This window comes from Perna viridis, chromosome 2 (assembly GCF_037379345.1).
Source record: "Perna viridis isolate PV_CMFRI_1.1 ecotype Kerala chromosome 2, ASM3737934v1, whole genome shotgun sequence".
NCBI lineage: Eukaryota > Metazoa > Mollusca > Bivalvia > Mytilida > Mytilidae > Perna > Perna viridis.
This window is the reverse complement of record NC_142446.1, coordinates 62,050,625-62,076,010: the sequence shown is the minus strand read 5'-3', so window position 1 is coordinate 62,076,010 and position 25,386 is coordinate 62,050,625. Positions and strand designations below refer to the sequence as shown.

General features: G+C 31.8%; 1 protein-coding gene across 1 annotated transcript; it reads right to left on the bottom strand.

The window, feature by feature from the left end:
- Positions 1 to 1,974: 1,974 nt before the first annotated feature.
- LOC148626370 (centromere protein I-like) lies at positions 1,975 to 24,532 on the bottom strand. The gene is made up of 18 exons (XM_088570306.1): positions 24,389 to 24,532; positions 21,485 to 21,622; positions 20,696 to 20,814; positions 19,887 to 19,994; positions 18,941 to 19,036; positions 18,426 to 18,515; positions 17,903 to 18,046; positions 17,197 to 17,364; positions 16,289 to 16,409; positions 13,878 to 13,966; positions 11,934 to 12,051; positions 10,209 to 10,273; positions 9,238 to 9,353; positions 8,272 to 8,425; positions 6,967 to 7,091; positions 5,857 to 6,127; positions 5,301 to 5,342; positions 1,975 to 4,286 (listed from the first exon to the last, which is right to left on the bottom strand). The coding sequence occupies exons 1-18, from the start codon at positions 24,468 to 24,470 to the stop codon at positions 4,149 to 4,151; spliced, it is 2,184 nt and encodes a 727-aa protein (XP_088426432.1). The 5' UTR covers positions 24,471 to 24,532; the 3' UTR covers positions 1,975 to 4,148.
- Positions 24,533 to 25,386: the final 854 nt, after the last annotated feature.

The window sequence follows — 25,386 nt, the reverse complement described above, 5'->3', positions numbered from 1 at the left end:
TCTGCAATGCAATAAAATGTAACAAAATTGCCTTGTACATATACCATTTATGTGAAGTTGCATTCCTCGCCTCCCGACAGAATCTATACTATTTGAGGTCGGATAAGAATGTTTTGTTCGTGCAATCGCAACATCTTTATTTATAATTCAGCTGCAACCAATATAAACATTTTTTCATGTGAAAATATTTTCTGTTAAGTAATGGGGAAATACAGAATAATTATACCCCCGCAAACAGTCTTTTTCAGGAATCAGCCCGTCTGTCAATCTACATTTCTTGTGAACGCAACTCCGCTGAAGGGATTTTTGATAATTTTTTTAAGGAAGGTTGGGAATCATATATAAATGTGCATGAAGGAATATAGTTTCTGTCGAAGGACTCCTAAGGGATATAATCTAACTCAAGGGTTTTACATGTTAAACATTGTCAGTGCATTTTCTCCTTAAATTGCTCCAGAGAATTTCATGAAGTTTTATCGAAAGATTGGTATGTAGATTGTATGAAGGAATCAGAAGATTCCCAAAATTCCCCAAATTTGTAACACTTATTTTCTTCAAAAAGATTCCAACCCCTTCTGCTACTAAATTAGTCAGTGTCTAAGATGGGTAAACTGTTGAAAAGTAAAACTGCCACAGATAGAACACCAAAAAATCTATGTGCTTTCTTCATCCTTCAAGTTTCTATTCATACTTTCACAAATACACCAATTACTGGTAAGAGATACTAACATAGAAATTGGTCAATAACAATGAGAATTCTTAAGTGTAAGTTTTTATAAGAATCAGACACAATGGCAAAAAAATCTGAAACATGCATATAAAAATCCCACTGATCTAATAATCTTATTTTACTCAAGGATGCTTTTTCTATTTGAAAAGACCATCATTTGATCTCTGCATCACTGGAATTGCTCAGAAATGTTTCAATAATGTTAGAAAAATGCGATTTTTGACAGAGTTATCTGCCCTCTAAATGTTCATTTTAAAATTTAAAACTCCATTTACCAACAAATCTTTTTTCATACCGTTTCACACTCTACCTGATTCTTACAGAGACTGATACTTCACTTATAAATAAGATATCAATACTTTAAAGGGAAACCTTTGCTTTGAATGGGCTTTAAAAGCTTACAGTTCTGACTATAACTTTTTAATGAATGACAACTATATTTCTTATCACAGTTTGTTATATCCATTAAGTATAGGTCTGTCTCAAAATCAGGCAGGGGTGATCTCAAGAAAATCGATGAAACTGTTCAAACACATTTGTTACATCTTAAAAAAAAAACTCTTCCTGCTTTCATGTCCTTGGATCTGCTATGTATTTGTGAAAATTTTTTTTGATTGGTTATAGTTAAACATTATGGTGAAAAAATTCCTGTACTTTTCTATTGCAGACTGTTACCAAATTTAAGTATTTTATCTCCAGTGACAAACTTTCATTGGAGCTCTTATTGTTGAATACAGTTTCTATGAGGCTTACTGAAGGACTACCAATCAAAAGAATTTTGGGATTAAGATATGGGTGAATCATTAATCATAAGCTTCTGCCTGGTTTTAAGGTAGAGCTGTACTTAAATTACAATCTGGAGCAAAATGGACCAGTTACAGCGAAGGTTACTGACAAGATCTGTATCAAGTATCAGCACTTTGAAGCAGTGGGAACATTTCATTCAAGGCATGTTCAGATGATATTGCACTGTTTAAAACATGTCATGAAAACATATATATATATGAACCGGACTAATGTTTATGGTATTTAAAGAAGTATTACACCTACATGTATGACAATACAAGCTCAGCATATTCATATAATTAAGTGGATATATATTTGAGAAATATACATTGTGACACAAAATGTCATACAGTTAATTAATTTTCATGGTGTACTAATTTTTGAAATTATTGTGTTGGACAGAAAAATAGTACCTGTGAAACTGATTTTTAATACTATATGCCATGGTAATTATTTTTTGAAACCACAAAAATCAATACCCGAAATTCATCCACTTGACAGAATCCTAGAAAATTAGTATGTTCCAATCAATGAATCAAATGCATTGTCTTTCAACACTCCTCCTGTTTACTTGTTTAACTTGGTGACAAATGGCTTTTATAATTCTTTTAACATTTCAATAACTTCAGTGAAAAACATTTATTGAATAAATATATCAATATAGTCTGAAAATACACACTTAAATACGTGTACATAAGAGCATAAAGATATAAAGGTTCAAATAGCTGTGAGCAAAAAATGCATTCCCTTGGTAAAACTCTATACATGGTGTGAAATAAGTTATCATATCATTCTCTTTTAACAAACAACAATATCTATTCAACCATCATATTATAACTTATCAATACATAGTCACTGACACTTGTTGAAATTCCATGCCCTTTTTAGTAGCAGGTTATACAAACAGCATACATGCATGTAAAAAAAAAAAACAAAAAAAAACGAGGTTCTCCCATTTATCTAAATTCAGAGACAGTTACAGACCACATTGCCAGTCTTAGATGTCATTCCATCATTGCAATTTTGAGATAATAATGCTAAGGATTGTATATAGACTTGATCTGTATTTTAGGATATTTAATAAGTACACAGAGTTTTAAAAAGATCCTTCAATATCTTCGGCTTTTAAGCAGGGGGTATAAAAAGAGAAAAAAAAGAACTGTAAATAAATTCAGCTCATATTATTGACTTGTTGAGCAGGGATATAAAATTTTTGAGGATAATGTTGTTTTTTGTTTATATAAAATGAATGGGTTTTAATCAATGATTGCAAAATTGTGTGAATGAGCATAAGCAACAGATCATTGGGTGATTTAAGTAACACTTTTGATTGGCTAATGAGCCAACTTTGTAAAAATATCAGTGGATTTTCTTTCGAGAAAGCTCTTTTGAAGTCATGTTGTGTGCATGAGCAAAAGATCAGTGAGGCGTTTTGACACAATAAAAACAACAGTTTAGAAAAAAAAGTATGTTGAAACAGGCAAATGGAGTCAAGAACAAGGTTACGGAAAGTGCTATCTTTTTCAATTTTATTGTTATAGTGTTATGTAACTATTTACAGTTGATAGAAAGCTGAGATAGACTAAGAGGTTACGAACTTATTATACTAGGATTTTTTTTTAAAAGACCAACAAATGTAAAAAATGTGTTTAAGGAATAATATTACTATGATACATTGAAACCTGTCAAATTACAGTGAGTTGACCATGACCTTTGACCTTGCTGACCTGCATAACTGAAAGACCAAAAAAAAAAAAACAAGCTCCATTTTTACTTATTCAAAAGATGATAATAATTCAATTCATTTAGCAAAACTAGTATTCTAGTTCAATAAGGTCACAGGTCACAGTAAACTCATTGTAAAATATATGTATGTTCTTATATATACATTTGTATATATATATATATATATATCTACTGGTCCACACAATATTATAATCTTATGACAGAAATTATATGTACAGTCTTTGCTTTCAAATTAGAATGCAACATCATAATTTTAAAAGTCATGCACATTTTTCTCTTTTTTTCCACATGAATACTCCAGAGTAACTACATTTGAAAAGTAAAATATAGCAAACAATTCATGATACTTTGAGTCAAATTGCAATACATTTGTATATGGACCAGTTGGTTGTCCCCCCCCAAAAAGTTCAATGGACCTCAGCTATGTTCCACCCAGATATTTTTTTGGGGCAACCAACAAGTCAATATATAGCAAAATGACCCTCAACTTCATAAACTGTTTGCTAAATATTATCCACTGGAAAATACTAAATTTTACTATGTCAAAATTTGAAGCTAGAAATAGGGGGAGATTATACATGTACAAGATTTTGGAATCCCCAGGTGTTTGATAATACAGGTATTCATTCTGGAATCCATGTGTAATGGATTATAGATTTTGGAAAACCATGGAGTTGAATTATACAAAATTTGGAAAGCCTGTGCGATAAATTGTACAGGATGTTTGAAAATCTAGGCATTCAACACTACAGAATTTAGGAATCCCAGATGTTGGATTATATAAATGTTCAACTGCACAGAATTCTGAAATCCCTGGTGTGTTAGATTACAGATTTTGTAAAAATCCAGGTGTTGAATTGTAGAGAATTCTGGAATCCCAGATGTTTTAAACTTTCTCTGTTAATGGTTTGTTCATCATGGTCGTTGACTGACTTCCACCTCTCCTGATGAAAATTCTTTGGTATTTCATAATATCATCCAAGTGTTCTCGTTCCAAAAACTGATAGTATACATCTCTCACACCCTAGAAAACACCAGAAAAAGAAATAACTAAAATCAAAATATGAATCTGAAATTTTTGATTCAGTAAACAGCTGTGCCAAAGCATATGATATGCCTGTCCCCTAGTTTTTAGTGTTCAAGGTCAGGGGGAAAATCAGAAAAAGAATGGAATGAACAGCTGCACCATGAGTGCATGATATGCCCATTCCAATAATGAACAAAGTTTTTATATTACACTTCATATGTTATGTTAAAGCAATACAAGAATTCTTGCACTATGTTAAGACTTCTTACAAATGGGATGTTGGAGTGTAATATATAAATCAAAACTACTCCACAGACCTTTCACACATCATACCAAACAATCGGGTAAAGTTCGAAGTTTATTGAACCTGGAGTTCTCAAATTACAGTGCCGCATGTGAAAAATTGATAAAAGTCCTATAACTCTGAAACTAAATTTGAATTTTCCCTAAAAAGTATACAGATTGTAAGACCAAACAAACAATTGTGTAAAATTTGAAGTTACTTAAACAAGGTGTTCTCAAGTAATGGTGTAACAATTGAAACAGCATGGAGGGACAGATGGATAGTATGACCAGTCCTTTTTAGTGTTAAAAGGTCCCATAACTCTAAAAGGAAAATCAGAAAACAATTAAATCAAAAGGAACCTTCCTTTCATGATCACAAAAGAGATTTTGAATTATGGTGGATGGATGGACCGTGAAATACCATAATAGGTCCATCAAAACATCAGAGTATAGCAATACTATAGCTTTATACATTGAAAAAAAAAAACTGTTGTACATACAGTTATTTTATGCTTTTCATGGATTGATATTAAAACATAAATTAAAAATCCACAAATCAAGTTTTAACTGAAAACCTAAAACATGATACCTGATTACAACACTACCAGTCTATATAAAATCAACCAAATCATGCATGAATCGTCTCCAGTCTGAGTTTCATAAAGACTGCTGTTTAAATATGCTAGTGATATGCTCTGAAATGAAGTACTATAAAGAAAAACCTACCTTTATGCCTCTTGGATGAACAGTCTGGTCTTCTGGCTGGGTCTAAAATATAAATTATACCATTACTGAATATTAAGCATCTGCCAAGTACCAGCTTCAGACCTGAATTAAATGAGGCCAACAAACAAAGCATAATTGGCAAAATCAGAAGTAAACAAGAAGTAGATAACTATGCAAGTGGTATAATCCAGACTTTAAAAGGCTGAAGAAAATCATGTCAGCAAATGTTCCTGCTCAAGGGAGAAAATCAATATTGTAAAGGTATTCTAGGGAAACCAGGTATAAATATTTTATCCACATTTTAAAAAGCAAGTTTCCAACAAAAAGGAGAAATAAGTCAAATTAAACTCTGCATTTAGAAGTGATGTACATAAAAGAGATGCTTTCTTTAAGATGAGATATAATGCAAATAAACAAAATATAATCTGATTGGGTTGTATTTGCAATTATTAAAACCTTACATTCATGTAGTAATATTTTACCTGTCTGGATACAATGATTTTTGAACTAACAGTTCTTAGTTTAAGAGCAATCTACTGAATTTTGTTAAACCAACCTCTTTTAAAAACTTGACAGCATATCCAATGAAAGCCTGGTGAAGATAGGTTGTAAATACATCCTCCTTGACCTTGATGTTGAAGTCTGTAGGGTCAAAGTTGAAGAAGCTGCCCTCATTGCTGCTGATAAAAGCTCTATTTCTAAGTAAAGCATCAGAGACATCTAGTATAAGTTCATTACATTTAGACACTGTTGTAGATTTCTTTGCGACATTGTCATATTCTGAACCAACTTTTTCCTTCTTTTGAAGCTCAAGAGATGTTTTATACCTGTGAACAAAAAAAATAAAGTACATGTTAAAGCTCAGTTCACAAAAATACCATGATATTCAATGCATGTATAACAAGAAAAACTGTGAGCAAAATCATTTAAGGATATCTCCCACTTCCCAACCCAGTAACCATATGGTCAAAATATAAACAAAGTTACAGGAAGTTGATGCCACTTCAGTCTGAAGTCAAATCCAACAATATTGCAAACCTACATAAAGCTTCTGTCAAAATATCACGCTGCTGTAATAGGTAGGTGCAGAGAAAATGAAAGAGTTCTGAACGGACTGACCATCCATGATCAATACATACCTACTATAAAGCCAGGGTATAATACATTAAATGCAATAAACTTTTACAAAGATGGGGCAAATATTTCCAAGTGTAATTTTAATAAGAGAAGAAATAAGTTTATGGCAGATATGGTACGAGCCAGGTCTATAGCATTGTCTCAGATGAAGTCAATTCAACAGAGAATTCTAATATATGTTTCAAAGCTGTTGTAAAACGTCATAGATGTATAACAGTCTTCTTCATAGATAAATTTTACCAAATTTTACAGATGTCACAATGGAATTTTTCTCCAAAGCAGTTGCCCTTTTGTGCAAAAAATAGGCTAAGTCTATTCAAAAACATGAAGAAACAAGTCCTATTAGAATCAAAATAAATCACGGAAACTCCATATTATCATGGTTTTGCCATGGATTGGGCATTTATGTTGTTATTTAACCCTTCACTATCGCTTGGGGTAAAACAATGGGACATAAATAGCTAGCCCATTGTAAAACAATGATAAAATGGAGTATCGTTGACTTTTTTCTTAAATAACCTGATCTTACATGGACAGTATAGAGCATATACGAGCTGGTCCTATGGCATTATCTAAGAAGAAGGTCCTGACAAATATCTCTTTACCAGGAAATGGTACAACAGGAAGTCGGAACCGTGTAAACAAACTTGCAACCTGAAAATTAAGCAAAATAGAAATTGGAGTAACATGTTATTTTGTAAGTAAATATCACCTAAAATATAATAATTTCTTTTTATCCTTAAACCTTTATAGTATCTCTTATCAATTGTTAAAAAAAAACAAAACATGCATATTATAGATCAACAAGCAGAAATCTATACAGCGTAATTCATAATTATTAGAAAAAGTACTTAAGAATAATCCCTAGATAAATTGGAAAAATATGTTCACAGATAAAACAAAATTCATAATAACTGTTATACATGTATATAAATCTTGTTATAGTAGTTGTTAGTGTCGGACTAATCACACATCACAGACTACAGAGCTATCGTAATTGTCGCAAGGACTTGCTTGTCATTTTAAATTTTAAGTAACTTAGATATGCCTGCTATGATTTATTTAAGTGAAGTAGAAGATAAGGATTGCTTTCCACTTTTTAACACAGAGAAATACATTTCTATCCCTTAAGTTGATTCTATTCTACCACAAATGTGATCATTGTCAAATTATTTTGATGTTTCGTCCATATTGTCATAAAAGGAGTTTTCAAATTATTAGAAAAGTATCTACAAACAAAAGTGTTTGATATCTAATATAAACAAACAAAGTATAATAGCACATTACTGGACAATTAGCATGTGTTGTTGGTCTACCAATGTTCCTTACTTTCTCCACCGCTACACAATGATTTATGAATAAGAAACTGCCCAAATTAACCACCTTGATATATATCATCCTCTAGATCTGAAACAGTTCTTTTAAATTCACACACAAAAATGTATTCAATTTAAAATATATCGGTAACTGTGTCTCATGTAAAATATTTACTTTGTGAGGTATTCCATTGTAACATCCTCTACTACAGGCACTGTGTTCAGTCAAACCCGTTTTAGGTAACATTCCAAGGGATAGCAAAACCCTGATCACATAAGAATTTACATAGAAAGCACTTAATAAGGATATTTTAAACTTAGTCTTTTAAGACATGTTATTGCTTATTACTGGTGGTCACCGAGTTAGGTTAAACTGTAGAATAGCAATGTTAATGTGTCATAAAAGTATCAAGTCTTGCCCTCCAATTCTGACACCAAATATTCCTTGTGCAGGTCCAACAAGTGTGAGATAAAACTGCTTAACCCCTGTCCCTACAGAAATTAGACAAGTCCCTTACCAGTTCCATGAAGTTTAAGTGTACATGTACTAGGAGATTGTGGTTGTTTTCTATCTGTTGCCCTAAGACACACATTTCATTGATGTAATGTACTAGATCAAGAATGGTCACCACTCCATCAAATTCTTCTGTCTCTTCATGGAACAGATAAGATCTGTAATGAGAAAATGGTATTCCATAAGGTTAGAAACCTACTAAAGAAGTGAAAATACAATCAAGAATTGTACGTATTGTTAATTTTCACTTATCTTTTGCTAGATTTTCTCACCTCTTCTTGAATGAATTACAAGACTTATTCTTTTTTAATTCAAGAAAAACACTTGAATTTTTTGTTCATATCTGTGCTCTGACAAAACCATTTCATTATTAATGTTGGAGGTACTCGAGATTGAACACATATGTTGAATTTTCCATAAGTCTGGTTGATACTTGCAGTACCAGAATCACATTCACTTTTTGACTTAAGAAATACTTAAAGTACAATACCAGATTCCCCATTCTCTTTATGGCTTAGTGGATACTTACAGTACAATACCAGATTCCCTATTCTCTTTCTGGCCCTAGGGATACTTACAGTACAATACCAGATTCCCCAATCTCTTTCTGGCTTAGTGGATACTTACAGTACAATACCAGATTCCCTATTCTCTTTCTGGTTCAGTGGATACTTACAGTACAATACCAGATTCCCCATTTTCTTTCTGGTTCAGTAGATACTTACAGTACAATACCAGATTCCCCATTCTCTTTATGGCTTAGTGGATACTTACAGTACAATACCAGATTCCCTATTTTCTTTCTGGTTCAGTGGATACTTACAGTACAATATCAGATTCCCAATTCTCTTTAGGGCTTAGAGGATACTTACAGTACAATACCAGATTCCCTATTCTCTTTCTGGTTCAGTGGATACTTACAGTACAATACCAGATTCCCCATTCTCTTTATGGCTTAGTGGATACTTACAGTACAATACCAGATTCCCCATTCTCTTCCTGCCTCTGGTTTTTATCCAGTACTCTTTGCCATTCATATGCAGCCATGTTGTGTAGAAGTCCAGTCAGACAATGAATCACTTGACACTGGATAAATACAAGAAAAACAAGTGATGAAGGAAATATTTATACCTCAATAATGGATTGGTCCAAAATAGGCCGGCCCATAGTAAAACAATAATAAAATGGAGTTTCCATGATTTATTTTGATTCTAATAGGACTATTTTCTTCATAATTTTGAACTGAATTACAACAAATGTTGGTCATGTGTTTATCATTTTTCTACCATGTCTGTAGTCTAAAGAGCTTTGAAACATGTCATGTTAGAATTTTGTTTTAATGTCCTATATCATGCACTACAGGACAAGAACATTTGACCAATCAAATAGATCCTGCTTTATACTAGTCCAACACCCTGAGCCAGATCTTTATTGCTCTAGCTCACAGAAGCCACAGCCTGTAGGAAGGCATGTTGCCCCTCTCTGACACATTCAGAATCAGACAGAAGCCACATCCTGTAGGTAGGCATGTTAACCCGCTCTGACACATTCAGAATCAGACAGAAGCAACAGCCTGCAGGTAGGCATGTTACCCCTCTCTGACACATTCAGAATCAGACAGTAGCTACACCCTGCAGGTAGGCATGTTACCCCTCTCTGACACATTCAGAATCAGAGCCAAACATTTATCACTCTTTCCCCTAAATACTGTGTATTTGTTGGATAGGCAGTAACTTCAAATTTTAAAGTCTTTGGTGGCACTCGGCATGGATCCAACTCTTGACCTCCCACATGCAAGGTGTACACACTACCCCAAAACTAGGTCAGTTTCCCTCAATGTTTGCAGTAATTCTACAGAATCAATAGAATGTCATCTGCTTATAATATATTCAAATTAATATTGAAAAAATATTTGATAGTGTGAAATATTGAGTAACTTACCTTAAAAAACACTGATGTACAAAAATAAAGTTTTCTTAATGGTTCTAAAACATTGTCATGGAGTCCTGAAAAGGTTATGAACACATGTAGTACATTGTAACATACTATATGAGAGGAAAGGGTGAAAATATCTTTTTCGGCTGTATATTCTCAGTTTCATATATGTGCTATGTGAAAATAATTTTAAAGTACTTCTCTGTCTAAGAATCAGGCAAAATGTGCATAAGATTTTAATGCATTATCCAAGTATTTCTACCTCATAATCTCCAGAAATAACCATCAAAGTGTCTACAAAGTTTGCCTTTTTAAGATATAGATTGGTCAAATTTAGTTGAAATGCACTATGGAAAAATGGTAGGAAAATTTTTTCCCACATTATTTCCTATATTGTAAGCAGTATAAAATATCTACTTCACAGATGCTTCAGGATTAATTTAAATAAAATAGCATTTTGGTTAACCTCTAGATGCACTGAATATACAGTGAAACTTCTCCAAACCGGACCCTCAGAAAACCGGTCTTCCCTTCAAACAGGCCGTTTTCAAAAGTCCCGCCCAATGTACCTTAACACATCTGTGTTTTGTCTTCCATAGACTGGCAACCCCCTAAAACCATATATCCGCTGGTTTTTCACAGTTTTAGTTACATATTTCAAATAAAAACAACCTCTCAATTCCGGCCGCCCGGTTATTGTTCACCATAATAAATGTGTCAACAAAACTGTAAATGATTATGTAATATTACGTAATCATTAATTCATTCACTGACCAGTTTGCATTACATCAGTGGACAGATAATAACTGAAGGGGACAGTAGTTTAAACAACAAATTTAATCACTTTTGTCACTGGTTGGCTGTTAATTGGTGTGTACACACGTCAGGCAACCGGGGTCATTTAATAGTATGATCTTTACGATCTTTTAACAGTCAATTAATGTGACATGTGCCCAAGAAAAAACAACATAGGGGTGAAATCATTAGACTTTTTCGATTGGTAATTTATGAAAACAATACAAATAATTAATAGTATACCACCAATAGCCCTGTGATCTTTAATACACATTCTTTCAAAACCGTGAACATTATTTTGTTGGCAGTACCGTTTGTAAAATCAAATCATTTACAAATGATGCAAGCTTTGAAATGTAATAAAAGGCCAAAAGTTTTGAATTTGCATTTAACATGCCTCAACCAACAAACTGACAAGATGTAAGGTTATAGAACACACTAATGGAAACAGCTCTTAGAATGAATTGCTATTTTTCACAAAACTGGCCATCCCTATAAACTGGCCATTTTTTCTTGTCCCAGTGATGGCCGGTTTGGAGAAGTTTCACTGTATTTTTGGGGGAAAAAAATACCAAATTGAGAAAAATGATGTGCCTGCCATCCATGGCCTGTAAATTCTTACACAAAATGGTATTTAAAGGCTCTAATATTTTTAATGTAAACTTTATATTGATAAATTCATGTAATAATGAGGATATTTCTAAAAATTGTTTTTGAATACTATTCGTACAATAAAGCATCAACTACATTTACTATGAAAACGTATAAAATGGATTTATTTCAATTTTGCATGGTTGTCAATTCTTGAATTAAAATAACTTCAATTTAGTAATTTAAAGATCTTGAAAGGGTTAGTGCCCTTTTGACTATTCATAGGAAAAAAACTGTTCATAAAAATATGATTAAATCAGTCAGTACTATATAATTTATACTTACTATGAAATGAACAGATTCTGTGGTATGTTATCAGTCTAAATATATGTACACGAAAATCCTCACCATTCCATTGGTGTAAAAATCTTGCTAAGAACTTATCAACAGCAGGAATACCTTCCTACAATCATACAAAAACTGAAATCTATCCATACAGGGGTAGAAATAAGAAAGTTGCCCAGCTGGTCAAGTAGGCAAGCTTTCCTGAAAATAAACTGGCTTAGAGTGAAATTTATTTGCCCTTATGATAAGTTAAAAAAAAAACATCCAAAAGTAGGTGGCATAGCAGGCAAACATCCTTTGACTTGGCTGTCATGAAAATTGTTTGCAGCGTGCCAGAGGAAGAGTACTTATTTCGACATCCGCCATAGATAATCTATAAGAAATATTTTGGCTGGAAATCCTTCAGAATGCCTAAGTAAGAGACAATGGTTCTAAAATGAAGGTGTCATTGAAAGTTGGGTTTAAATTTGTACACCATTTTACTAAACCCATAAAAATTTATCCTGTAATATACAGCATTCCAAGAAAAAATAACATTGCTTGAATTATGTAAAGGGATTTTTAAATAAATATAGGCTACACAGAACAAATTACAACATATCATATGTATTAATAATTCAAAACATAGGACCAATATGGAAATATTTGTTATTGTGCATAATAGAAGACAGAAGAACGGATCAAAGACAGAAATGGCTAAATTTCATAAAACAGGAAGTAGATGTCCGATAGGCCTGAAATCATATCCCAAGATATGGGACCAGTACTAAATATCAAAAGGCTGCAATAAGAAGTTGCTGAGAAAAGTGTTACGTAAATAATTTCCCCAGGCGCCCGCCCATCCACCAATATTCACCATACTATAACCAGATTTTCACTATGTGATCATATGAAAACCATATTCTCTTCATATAAAAAATCCTATAGAAAGACACATAATTATACTACATTTTTATTTACTTGTTTTCATAAATTAATTGGTTTGTCTTGAGCATATGCTTTTCACATGTTTTTAATGGCAGTCTTAATCATATGAACAAACAAATGCTGCAATTTTCCCTGTGTACTTAGCATCAATATAAGTTTATGAATCATCCTCTGCATGATTTAAAGATACAACAATACTTAAGTTTGAAAAAGTGTGAGACTTTTTCTTTACCAAAAATTGGCTTTTTTTTGCTTTAGACTAAAATTGATTTGGTTTTGTTCGTGGGACCAATGATGTGTCCTGTAGAAAAAAAACAAACTTTCAAGACATATCATGAATTCTAAATATAACCTGAAGATGTACATACATGCATGTCAAAGAGTAATCAAGGGAACCAAGGTTATAGCGGTAATCAAAAGAATGTAATCCAGGGACAAAGACCAGACATGGAAAACAGACACACACAACAAAGAACATAAAGTAACTAAAATCATACATACAAAGTTACAAAAGTAAATAAGCAACTCGGACTCCACTAAAAACTGGGAGCATGGACCAGGTGCACCAGTAGGGTAAGCGTCCTCTGCTTTTCTAGAAACACCCGCCGAGTTGCTCATAAAAAGTCAAGTCCAGGGTAGACAAACGAGGAAAGGTAAACTATGACCCGTTGAACAAATCAGCTCTCATGGTGCTGATGGATACATCATAATGATCCATGAGTTCATGATGACGACCATAAAACTTCTGTAGTGATGACTTCAATCTTGTAACAACATAACCCTGTTCCAGAAGCCTATTTGTTAGACTTCTAGCGTGATACAAAAAGTCTGCGTAGTTTCGGCAAGCTCTGGCATAATGTATGAGTTGTGATATGAACACTCCTTACACAGGAGCCGAAGGGATGTTGCCACAGACGAAAGGAAAGTTGACAATTCTGAATGAAAAGTCATCACCTTTGTCGTGATGACAAAGAATCTGTTTTTTTATGCTTTTTACCTTAACTTTTTACTTCATACCTGTAGAAATTTAGAGAACTGAACAACCTTAGTCAGTAAACCATCTAACCTCTCTTTGTCCTCCAGTGTTATTGTTCTGTCAAGTATCTCTATAATGTGAAGACAAAAGCAAAATGTCATTAGTAAAGTAACTGTTTATACAATAGTTTTACTAAATGTGCAACTACATGGAGAAATTGGTAAACTCACCAACTTAACCACCCAAAGTCAGAAAATGTTTTCTCACAGTATAAAAAATATTGTTACAACACTTACTTTTCAGTCTTATCCAAAAAATGGGTATTTTTTTCTAGGAGGCAAAATATGTATGTACATGTAGGGTATAACCCTTGCCATGCCTGTATGTTGTTCTTTAATATTTTAATACAGTTTACAAATAACCTTTTATAGACATATGGGTGCTTATTGATATGTATGAGACATCTTCAGACATCTCAAGGAGCTAATATTGAATTAGGGCTTAGGATAGAAACTGAAGACTTTAACTATTTTCCGAATACTAGTTTATACCCTATTTCATTATCATTGAATATTATTGCCCTTGTTTCAATGGATGTTCATGTTATTTTGTGTAACCAATACTCGTCCATTTAGGCACTTGCAATAAAAAAAATATGAAGGGTCATAATGATGAACAGCAGGGTTGGGCTGATCACCTTTAAATGTCATAGATTACACCAGGATTACGATAAGTACAAAACATAATTGATTACATCACAGTTACTCATAATTTAAAATGTAATCAATTACATGATTACTTTCTGTAAAGTAATCATGATTACATATGATTACTTTAGGTATTTCCACACATGAATAAAAGAAAATAAATTTACTTCCTTGGCATAGGTAATGTAATGACTAATTTGGCAAAATAAATTATATTATTATAAATCTATGGTAAACACGATTTGACAAACAAATGTACCTGGGGTATAGCATAAATGGAAAGTTAATTACAAACAATAACATTGATTTGTTTGTATTTTGATTATGCACATTCATTTACTCTTTCTTAAGGCTATTTCTATCTTTTATTTAAATTATCATTTATACATATATAACAAAGTACATGTATTTTAGGTATAATGAGAAAAAGCTCATTTCTCTGAAGCAAAATAAAAATATTTAAGATTATAGCTCTAAGTATCAAATTCTATTAAATTGATTTCTTCATAAACATTGGATCAAGCCACAACAAAATAATTTACAAATAAAGACAAAATGCTATATATTCACCAATTGTTTCACTGTTTTTTATGTCAACATTAAATGTCTCCATTTGCTATGACGAAAATATTAAGATATTTAAAAATGTCCTTAACTTTATTAAAAGATCTGACAGATTTCTAGTCTATTAAGTGGTAGAGTTATAGTGTCCTCTATTCCACCATCTTCCTCTTCTTTTCCTTTCTTCATATAAAGGTACATTCTCCCCCTTTACTTAAATCTTTATCTTTGTTTTATATATTGTTTGCCTTACATGCACAAACTATAATATTGAATTATGTATATTATAAAATCATGCTCTAACTACAAGTTGTCAATTGTATCTGTAGAGGATTTCATAAGTCGAATATCACTTGTGTCCAATCCTACTGCTTTATTTGCAAAAAATATGTTTAAATTAAACTCTATTTGCTGTGGTAAATAAGAAGCAAGAAACAAGACAAAAGGGAATAGAAATCTAATTGGAGTGAACATCACTATTATCTATTAAATAAAATGTATAATAGTCAATCTCAATTTTCAGTTGCTAAAATCAATTAAAATGTTAAGTGATAAATAATGAAAAAAGGGAAAATACTCCTTAATAATCTGTTTTACAGAACATTTTTTGGGTTAATGTAATAAAAAAGTAATCACAATTACAACATTTTTTTCACCCCATAATTGATTACATGTAATAATAAATTACAATGATTATTGATTACAATTGATTTCTTATAAATGTGTAATCAATTACAGCTGATTATGATTACTGTTTACAATTACCATCCCTGATACACAGCAGGGATGATTTTCCAAAGCCAGCAAATAAGCGGAAATCGACAAAAATCAGAAATAAATACATGTATGCATAAATATGTGTTATTTGTAATGATAAAATCTGGTTTTTAATAAGTGAATTTCCACTTTTTAGCAAAAGAAAGTCATCCCTGATTCACATGTAATCTGGTCTTGACAATGGGTTATAGCCATTGAGCCTGACAGATTTATAAAAGTATATTACAGTTTTTGAAATTAACTGTAAAATTTTCTTATCATTTTGTGTTTGCAACATAGAAAAGGAGAAAATGGGAATAAGATTTAATACATGTATCATGACAAAAATTGTAAAAAATACAGTCTATGCCAATATCAAAGTGGTAAACACCAAATTTTGGCATAAAAAATAAAAATATAATAAATACCTTCATAAAGAATAGCCTGTAACCAGAAAGATAACCTTGTAACTGTAACTTGGTCAAATGAGTAGGACATGAAATGTTGTAACAGTTCACTTCTAAGGACAGCTCCTATCTGGCTAGGTGGCTGTATAAATAAAATTAAGTAACAATATATGTAAACATGAAATAAACAGCGATACAAGCTGTTTTCATTATGAGGTAGCAATGCAAGCCTATAATGATAAAAACTAATGCTTCCTCTTCAAATGAATGAATTATGGGACCAGGTAATTATCATAACACACTTAATAAATTTAGCAATTTATGAATTTGTCACTTTTTTCATAACATGTTTGGGGCTTAATCTTAAAATACAGTTTTCAATCATAAGTAAGGCCATACAAAAAAAAGTGCCCAGATTCTCAGTTCATTATTAAAAAAAAATGATGTGGGAGGGTGCCTAGATTCTCAGTTCACTTTTTAAAAAAATTGATGAGGGAGGGAGGCTTATTTTTTTCTATTTTTCTTTTTTTTCGAGAAATTTCATTCAATTGAACAATTCTGTAAACGTTCAGGATGTTGAGAAGTTAAATGAAATACTTCATAGCATTAATACTTTACTTGCAGATGAGATGTGGCAAGAAATAAGAGCTATCTCTCCCTCATGAGACATACTTTTGTTTTTAATGATCAATCTTAAATAACAGCCTCATTCGCATCATACTTTTTACCTTTCTGTCAAGCGGGCAGACGAATCTGTTAACTAATTAAAAGTTGATTCTGGACTGAATATGAAAATTCGGATTTTACTGTAATAAAAATTGCAGATGCAGGAGGGTTTTTAGGGATGTGGTGGTGCCTGAGAACCTAGCATATTTTTTTAGCCTAAAATAGACATTTTTAAAAATATATATGACAAGAGATAATACTACCTCAACAAAATCAGGTCTCATCATTAGAGCTTTTAGGTCAGAGACCTGAATAAATGGTTTATTCCTATACAACATGTCCTCAACAGTATCCTTCCCAGGATTTCCTGTGTTACTAGAGGCATTGGAATGGACAATTGGCACTGGATCTGGCTTTCTTTTCTTAGACCTCTGGAATCAATTTCCACATACAGATTATTTAAATATTAATTATATACATTTTGTATCAATTCATCATGATAAGTTTCAGGAATTAAAGTTGCAAAGGTGAGATTAGATATTTGTGACTAATCAATAAAAATCTTATTAGGTAAATTTTTGTGGCAATTTTTTTACAGCTAGTTGAAATAGACCAGTTCCAATTTCAATACAAATCTAGCTAGGCTCGTGAGTAATTCGAATAGCTCTAGGCAGAAATCTGCCCTACATTATACAGTGTCCAAAAATCAAAAAATCACACAGGTGTTCAGTGGTTGTTAAGTAGGACACATTGGTATAATGTACGGCAAATTTCTACCTAAAGAGCTATTTGAATTACTACCCTATTGAAATTTGTATTGAAATTGGAACTGGTCTATTTTAACTAGCTATACACTGTATGTTCCAATAATAAAAGGCAGAAAGCTTTTCAGCATCACCGCGTTTACGAAATTTAACTTCTCTGTCAAATTTACAAGCTTTGCTAGCATATACTACTACCACTACTTACAGGACCTCCTCTGATCTGTGTAGCATCAGCTAACTGTAGTCTCTCAGAAGCCAGGGAAGAATCCATACTGGATTGGTTCTGTCTATTCTGTTGAACATTTTCTATTATAACTTTCCATTTTCTATCCTTACTTGGGAAAAATAACTGAAAAAGACAAAAATGAAGGTTGCTGAAGCTGTCTTATTTGAGCTCAGAACTTGGAACTATAAATTAACATGTACATGTATGTAATCATAAATTATTACTGAGAATAAAGAATAAACTGTTGTCACAAAAATATGTCTAGCCTGTTGCAAATGGTTGCAGTTATTCATAAGTTCTAAGTCAATACACCCTACCTGCAGGGGAATATACATGAAGCAGATATGTAATAGGAAGTGTAATAATGTTGTGATGCTAATGGAATTTTACACTAAATACCATTGACCTTGAACAAATTATTTATATTACACTGACTTAATAAAAAAAAAATAACCGTAAAATTTCTAAGTCAATAGACAGTGACTTGAGAATATATTTTTACCTTTTTATTCCTAGGTAAGACCATTGATACTAGATTTGGGTAATACAACTTGTATATCGATAACAATCCTGTTAAATATGGCTGCTGTCCCTGTAATGTAAAATGAATGCCATGAATAAAGTATAACAAGGAGTTTTGTGGATTAATGTTCTCAATCACAACTCATATGGCTCGAATTCACTAGGTACTTTTTAATTGATCTGAAATATTATGTTGATACAGAAATTATTTTGTTGGTGGCTGGGTGCATTTCAATAGATGTAACTTAAAAAGAGAATAGTTCCCCATCTTTAAAATCATCAACAAAAGATGCCATAATACCATTCAATACTAATTTTTCACAAATACAAAATATAAAGATATGTGATGAACATGTATTTTAAGAAGCCACCATAATAATGCTACCCATAGAGACATCTGTTAAAACACCATGTTTATATAACACAACATTCTTGACATCCTATTTGACATTCTTTAGACCTGCATCATTTTACAAATCATTGCTAAAAACTTACAACTTTGTCTTGAAGGTTCAATAGTTTCCTAACTCTAAACAGTCTCACATCTTCTTTCCTCGTCAACAAGAATAACAAATGGCAAACATATGGCATCTGAAAATATATCACATGGAATGGGGTAAATGAAAAAAATATCTCAGAATAGATTCTAGTCAGGAATATATCATGAGGTTTGTGGTGTCGTATATGTAATTAAGTTATATTTTTGTCTTCACATACATGTACATGTATGTTGGTTAGTATTTATACTATTTTTCAAACAATTCTTATATCAGTTGACAGTAACTTCATTTTAACATCCCTGCAATCTTTCAACTGTATTAGGCCAAAATTAAAGTTAAGTTTGTATCCCCTAATCTCCCTACCCATAAAAATTTGCCCTTTCCAAATAATTTTATTGCCATTCTCTGATAAGATTTTTGTTATGATTTTCAAGGAAAGATTTTCCACTTCTTTGGTTGTGGACAAGGTTTTAAGTGATTCATATGAACTTGGGGAAAAAAAAAATTTTCGCTACATACCTATCCAAATCCAAGAGCTAAGGTCTGGTAAGGGGAAACACACATTATTTTAAGTGTGGCCTTATTAAACTTAAAACAATAGGGAAAAGTTATAACTATCTCTGTCCTAGATTATCTCAATATGTGAAGACAGCATTTGTTAAAGGTACAATGATAATGTAAAATGAGATGGATCCATTTTACCAATTTTGCTGTCAACAAGAATGTTTTGGGGAAACAATTAAACAAGTAAAATATATTGAAACCTGTTCAAACCAAACACTGAATAATCTGAAAACCTGTCTAAACCAGACACTTTTAAAAGTAATTTATATCAGTTTAAATGTATTTTAAACCTTGGTAAACCAAACACCTGTCTAAACTGAATAATTTTAAAGCCCAGAAGTTTGGTTTAGACAGGTTTCACTGTAACTCAGTCTTACCATAGTCTGATTATCCAGGAAGTAGAAGATAAGACCATAGAGTTTATGTATGTCATCTTTCCTGTCTATATAATCATATACTACTAGAATCCAACGTAGTAAGAGACACTACAAAATACAACTATATTGTAGAGTAAACCAACTTTGTTTCTGGATAGCAATTCAATTTCGCTACTATTTTTTACCAACTAACATTCAGTTTCATTATGTAGTTTGTAATGAAATGACTAATTTGCAATGATATATGTACAATTATTTTCTTGCTTGCAAAATTAGCGAAATAAATCACTCACGAAAATAAGTTAGTTTTCAGTAGTTGTAATGGTGGTTGGTAAATTCAGTTACATATTTATCTTTCAGAATCAATTTTCAACATTTTTCTTTATTACACATTTCAAAATAGCAAGAATATTAACAAAAGACAGAATTTAATTTGACATTTTCATGCGACCTGTATAACGTGTACCAGTATACAAATTATTCCTACTTATATTTTTTAGAGTTAAGACTGATTAATATCAAACATCTAAAAAGTGTGGAAACATACATGTATATTGGTCAAAGCATAATGACATTATTACATGTAGAAACCAGTTATTAAATACAGATATGTACAATAATTTGGTTCAAGTTGTATGGGCTAAATTGTGGTTTTTGTTAAAACATGGAAGAACTTTTAGACTCAGACTGATTTAAAAAAAAAAAAAAACATGCTTTAAGCCTCTTTGATTATTGAGGTTTGTCAAAATGATAGCTTCAATTATTCATAGATGGTCAATTAGTACACATGTAGGACACACATTTTATACCTGGATATTTGTAGATGGTTTATTAGTACACATGTAGGACACACATCTGATTATTGCCTTCTCAGGAACAAACGTCTCTGGAATGAGGAACTTGATCAATTTGGTATTAACTGACTCAGCTGCAAGAAAAAAGAAATCCAACATCATTACACTAGCTTGATTAATAAAAAAAGAATAAATTTCTTGTTTCTTTAACATTTAAAGAGCTGTTCCTTGTTTTTTTTTATAAGAGAAATCAGGAAGTTGGTTCCTGTGGATATTAACTTTGTTTATGTACTTATAATAAACCTAGTAAATATTGTTCTTACACTATATATGTACATGTAGTATGAAAAAAAAAGGTCCCTTATACCACAAACATTTTCAGAGAACTACATACCAAATCATAGTCATTTGACTCTATAGTTAGAGGTCTCCATCAAATACATGTAACTGAAGAATAACACTATCACAGCAATTTAACGATATACAATATATTACAATTTAACGATATACAATAAGTAAAGAATTGAAACAACTTTACTTCAAATCAATTTATAATCAGGAATGCTTTAGATCTAAACATTCCCAGTGTCAATTGTTCTCTCTCTTTACAAAATACATTTGTATATAAGTTTTCATAAGTGCATAAGCTGACTAAATAAAATTCGAAATAAATAACTGCACCTCAACAAAATGTATATCCACTCATAATTGACTTTGTGAGTAATCTAGACCTTCATCTAACATTTGGTCACGCATTTTTTCACAGAAATGTGAACATGACAAGAGACATAGCAGTTGACCTACCATGTTTACAAGTGCCAATTACATCTACTAAATCTGTGATGTGTTCTGGAGACAGTCCTTTGGTAATTGACGTATTCTCTAAACTCTCAAGGCAATTTTGGAGCTGAATGTTACCTCGGACACGAATTGATTCTCTTCCTACAAAAAAAAAGAAAATTCTTAGTTGGATTGCTTTTTTTCATTTCAAATATTTTATGAAAAATACAAGAACATCATAATTAATAAAGGAAGACAGATTATAGATAAGTCCATTAGCAAGCCATTCATATGGATATTTTTATTGATTTGATCTAATCTACAACATTACAAGTTGGATTGTATTGTTAAAGAAATTAAAATATGTAAGGGAGAAATACATTTAATTATCTATCACTAAGAATAAAAAGAAGTTTTAGACACCTAAATGTCAACTGCAAGAGCTTTGATGTCTAATAGACTTTTTACATATTCCCAACTTTGTTTTTTTTTTATTTTGAGTAAAGGGAAGTAACTGTCCAATCCAAAAGACTGGTTTACTGTCCAATGGAGCAATGAACAGCAGTAGACTTCAAATATTTGACTTTTTGTAGCTGCGCATACCAGGTTGTCATATGTTGGTGAGTTTGTCCCTTTGGAATACTTGCTAAAATGGCCCACATTTCATAAATATGAAAAAGGACTATTCAAGGGTATGTTGTTTATTTGACTTGGGTATCGTGCATTCATCTGTTCTCGATAGTCATGAGTTCTCGATAACGATGCACATAGGCAATATGACATAAAATGAGAAATCGCACGTTTCATCTATTCACAAAGAATTTTAACCTATTGAACATTTCCTCACTTCTATCAGGCTTTAATTTCACTATGTTGCATATAAAGGTATGTATAATACCAATAAACTTTAGTACCCCTTTATTTTACCTTTCTTTTAAACTTAAAAAGTTAATATTTTAAGTGCCTACCTCTCCCAACACACATTTTGAATGTAAACAAATTTTATTGCAAGTGGTAGGTCATATATTCAGCAGTCATGCGCAGTCAGGATATAGGCATGGCTATGTCAGTAAAAAAATTGTATGGTACTCAGTACTGGTCATATCTTAATATTTCTTACCAGAAAACGTTCAAAATGTCAGGACATTATTGACGTTTTAAGAGAAGAGCAATAATATGAAAAGCCTATTACTTTTGGGAGATTTATAATACAAATAACCTTGTATATCTTTGCTTCTATGCTTGGAACACCATATCACAGCAAATTAAAAGATATAAGATGTGATTAAAATTTTTTAGCCATATTAAAGTTAATCAATATAACATTCACTGGACCCTGAAAATATAAAATATCAATGAAAAGATATTGAGTTATTTATTTTCTTTATTTTCAATTTCCAATTATGTCTCTCATGCCCTCCATACAGAAAGTCATATCCCTATCGAGAACTGATGATGTAGTACCCATAAAGTCATTAATAGGTCACCTAACTAAAATGTGTTTTTCTCACAATGTAAACATGCAATCTTGCCAACCATCTTGGATAATAAAGACAAAGATCAGTTCTTATAATGACATTAAAATCATAACTATTTTAGTTCAACAAACAGGTAAACAACATTGTTATGCTATGTTATAGTAATTGTCACCCAAAAGGAAAATCTAAGGGCCTGAATTGATCAGAAATTTTGGGTTCATCATCATTCCAATTAGGAATGCCTAAAACATGAGTTCTACAATGTCAGTACGCTATGAAAGAGAATTAAGTTTGACACTGAGACCAGTTTTCTAGAGGTAGGGGTAATATTTTTAACATTTTTGGAAAATCCTTTTTTGAAAATTAGTTTTTCGTGGTTCATTTATGTAGACGATTAAATTATTTATCAAATGATATCAAATTTGAGACGTTTTGGTCGGGTAAAAACTTGTAGAGTCCAATTTATGTGACTTTTGACCAAATAATCGAAAATCCCATTTTTAGCATTTTTGATAAATTCTGACTACAAAAATTGCCAAAATTCATCAAAAAAACCCAAAAGTATAATTTGTGATCATACTAAACAGAAAATATCAAATAAGCTATTTTTTACTGAATCATTAATACTCTAGGGGTTTTGACATTGAAAAATTTGTCAATTTAAGCAATATTTCGGCAGGGTAGGGGGTACATATTTTTTATTTTATCGCAAAACCCTTAGTGTTACTGCAACTTTCTAGATACCATTGTGAAACTGAGACATTGGGCTACATGTTGATACATACATATGTCAGCTTACTTCTTTCTGTAGAAAGAAAAAGTTCGTAGAATAAAAAAAAAACTTTAAAAACTGATTTTTGCCTAAATGAGGTATAAAAAGTAGCCAAAAAATGCTTCAGTTTATTTTTTGGCAACAAAAGGATGTGAATGGGAGGTATATGGGTACTGAAAATCATATTTTGGTTGATGGGGGGGGGGTGCACACAAGGGGGGTACCTCAGCTCACGTACTACAGTATATATTCAGGGCTCCATTGGAGAAAATTGGAGAAAAATATTATGTATTTGATTTTAGGATATTAATACTATACTCTGTACTGGTCAGAGAGTATATGTTGCCATTTTCAAGACAGAAGCAATTCTCGCCAACCTGCTCACCTAAATGTATTTCCTCAATGACAATCAAGGAAATACATTTAGGTGAGCAAAAATTCCAAAATATCAGTAATCTGTTACATTGTATATATTTTTTCTTATAATTTGGGCATTAATTTGTTTCACAGGAGAGAATGAAAAACTGGTTGGCTAGAAATACTTGCTGGCCAGAACTACTCCTTGACAAGTACATATTCTGCAATCTCTGGCATGTCTAGTTACATGTACATGATGTAATAATAAAGAACTTCTGAAACAAATATATTGCCATTAAAAGTGTAGAGATCTGATTTTACCACTCGTTAGATATTTCACTGCATCTTCGAATTTTCTACCCTGTGATGTGTTCAAGTTAGATGGAGAACGACTCTGCCTCATCTTAAAATATATCAGACTGCTATTCAAAACAAAAATTGAAATTTCCGCCCATCTGAGTCAAATTGTTCTTAAAAGCGAAGTACAAACAAACAATATTTTAAACGCGAAGAAGAGTAAGAAGTTCATAATAATTTTTGAGTCAGTGACAGTAATGCCGGATTTTAATAAAAACGCGTATTTTGCGAAACGAAAAATATCAACAAAGTGAACCGAAATTGGTCGGATTATTTTTTTTTCAAATACAAAATCTTTCTTTTCTATCTGTATTATCACCAATTTTATAATTAGAGACTTCTTATGCAGGAACACCCCATAAACATCTTTTATTCGTGTATTTACCTCACCCTCTGTGGCCAGTATTTCCTGAAATCGTTAAATATGATCAAGATTCTTGAATTTTTATAGTAGTCTACAATAAAAATCCTTGTTTTTACATATGAATGTACTTGTCTGTTAACCAGAGACACGACGAACATTTTTTGACATACATACCATACCCATTCTTGTTATGATGTTATTATACTTAAGTTTTTCTCATGTTTTCCTCAGAAAATCCTAGTAACCAGAAGTCCTTTTCACAAAAAAATCGTAAGTGTAAAATTAGTCGTAAGTTATGATGTCATAGTAGAGTTAAGTATTGTGATGTCACAACTTACGATTAATTTTACTCATACGATTTTTTTTGTGAAAAGGGCTACAGTGACTTATACACATAAGGAGTTAAATATAGATAAATCCTTGTTACACAGAACTTAATCCCAATCACATTCTTAGTTAATTTTTACACTAAGTGAAGTTAACATGTTCGTTGAAAACAATGATAATATTTATCTAGATAAATCATCTTGGTATTTCTTTAATATGCAGAATGTGAGAAGAAAAAGATTTGTTTTCAACACAGAAATGTTTTTCTTCT

Bases quoted from the DNA above. Each gene is read 5' to 3' on its own strand.
- LOC148626370 (XM_088570306.1), bottom strand. From the start codon at position 24,470: ATGAGGCAGAGTCGTTCTCCATCTAACTTGAACACATCACAGGGTAGA. The intron at 19,995-20,695 runs GTATAAAATGTG...TGTATTTTGTAG, and splicing joins AACCATCTACAAATATCCAG to TGTCTCTTACTACGTTGGAT. The intron at 18,047-18,425 runs GTAAAAATATAT...TGTCTTTTTCAG, and splicing joins TCTTACCTAGGAATAAAAAG to TTATTTTTCCCAAGTAAGGA.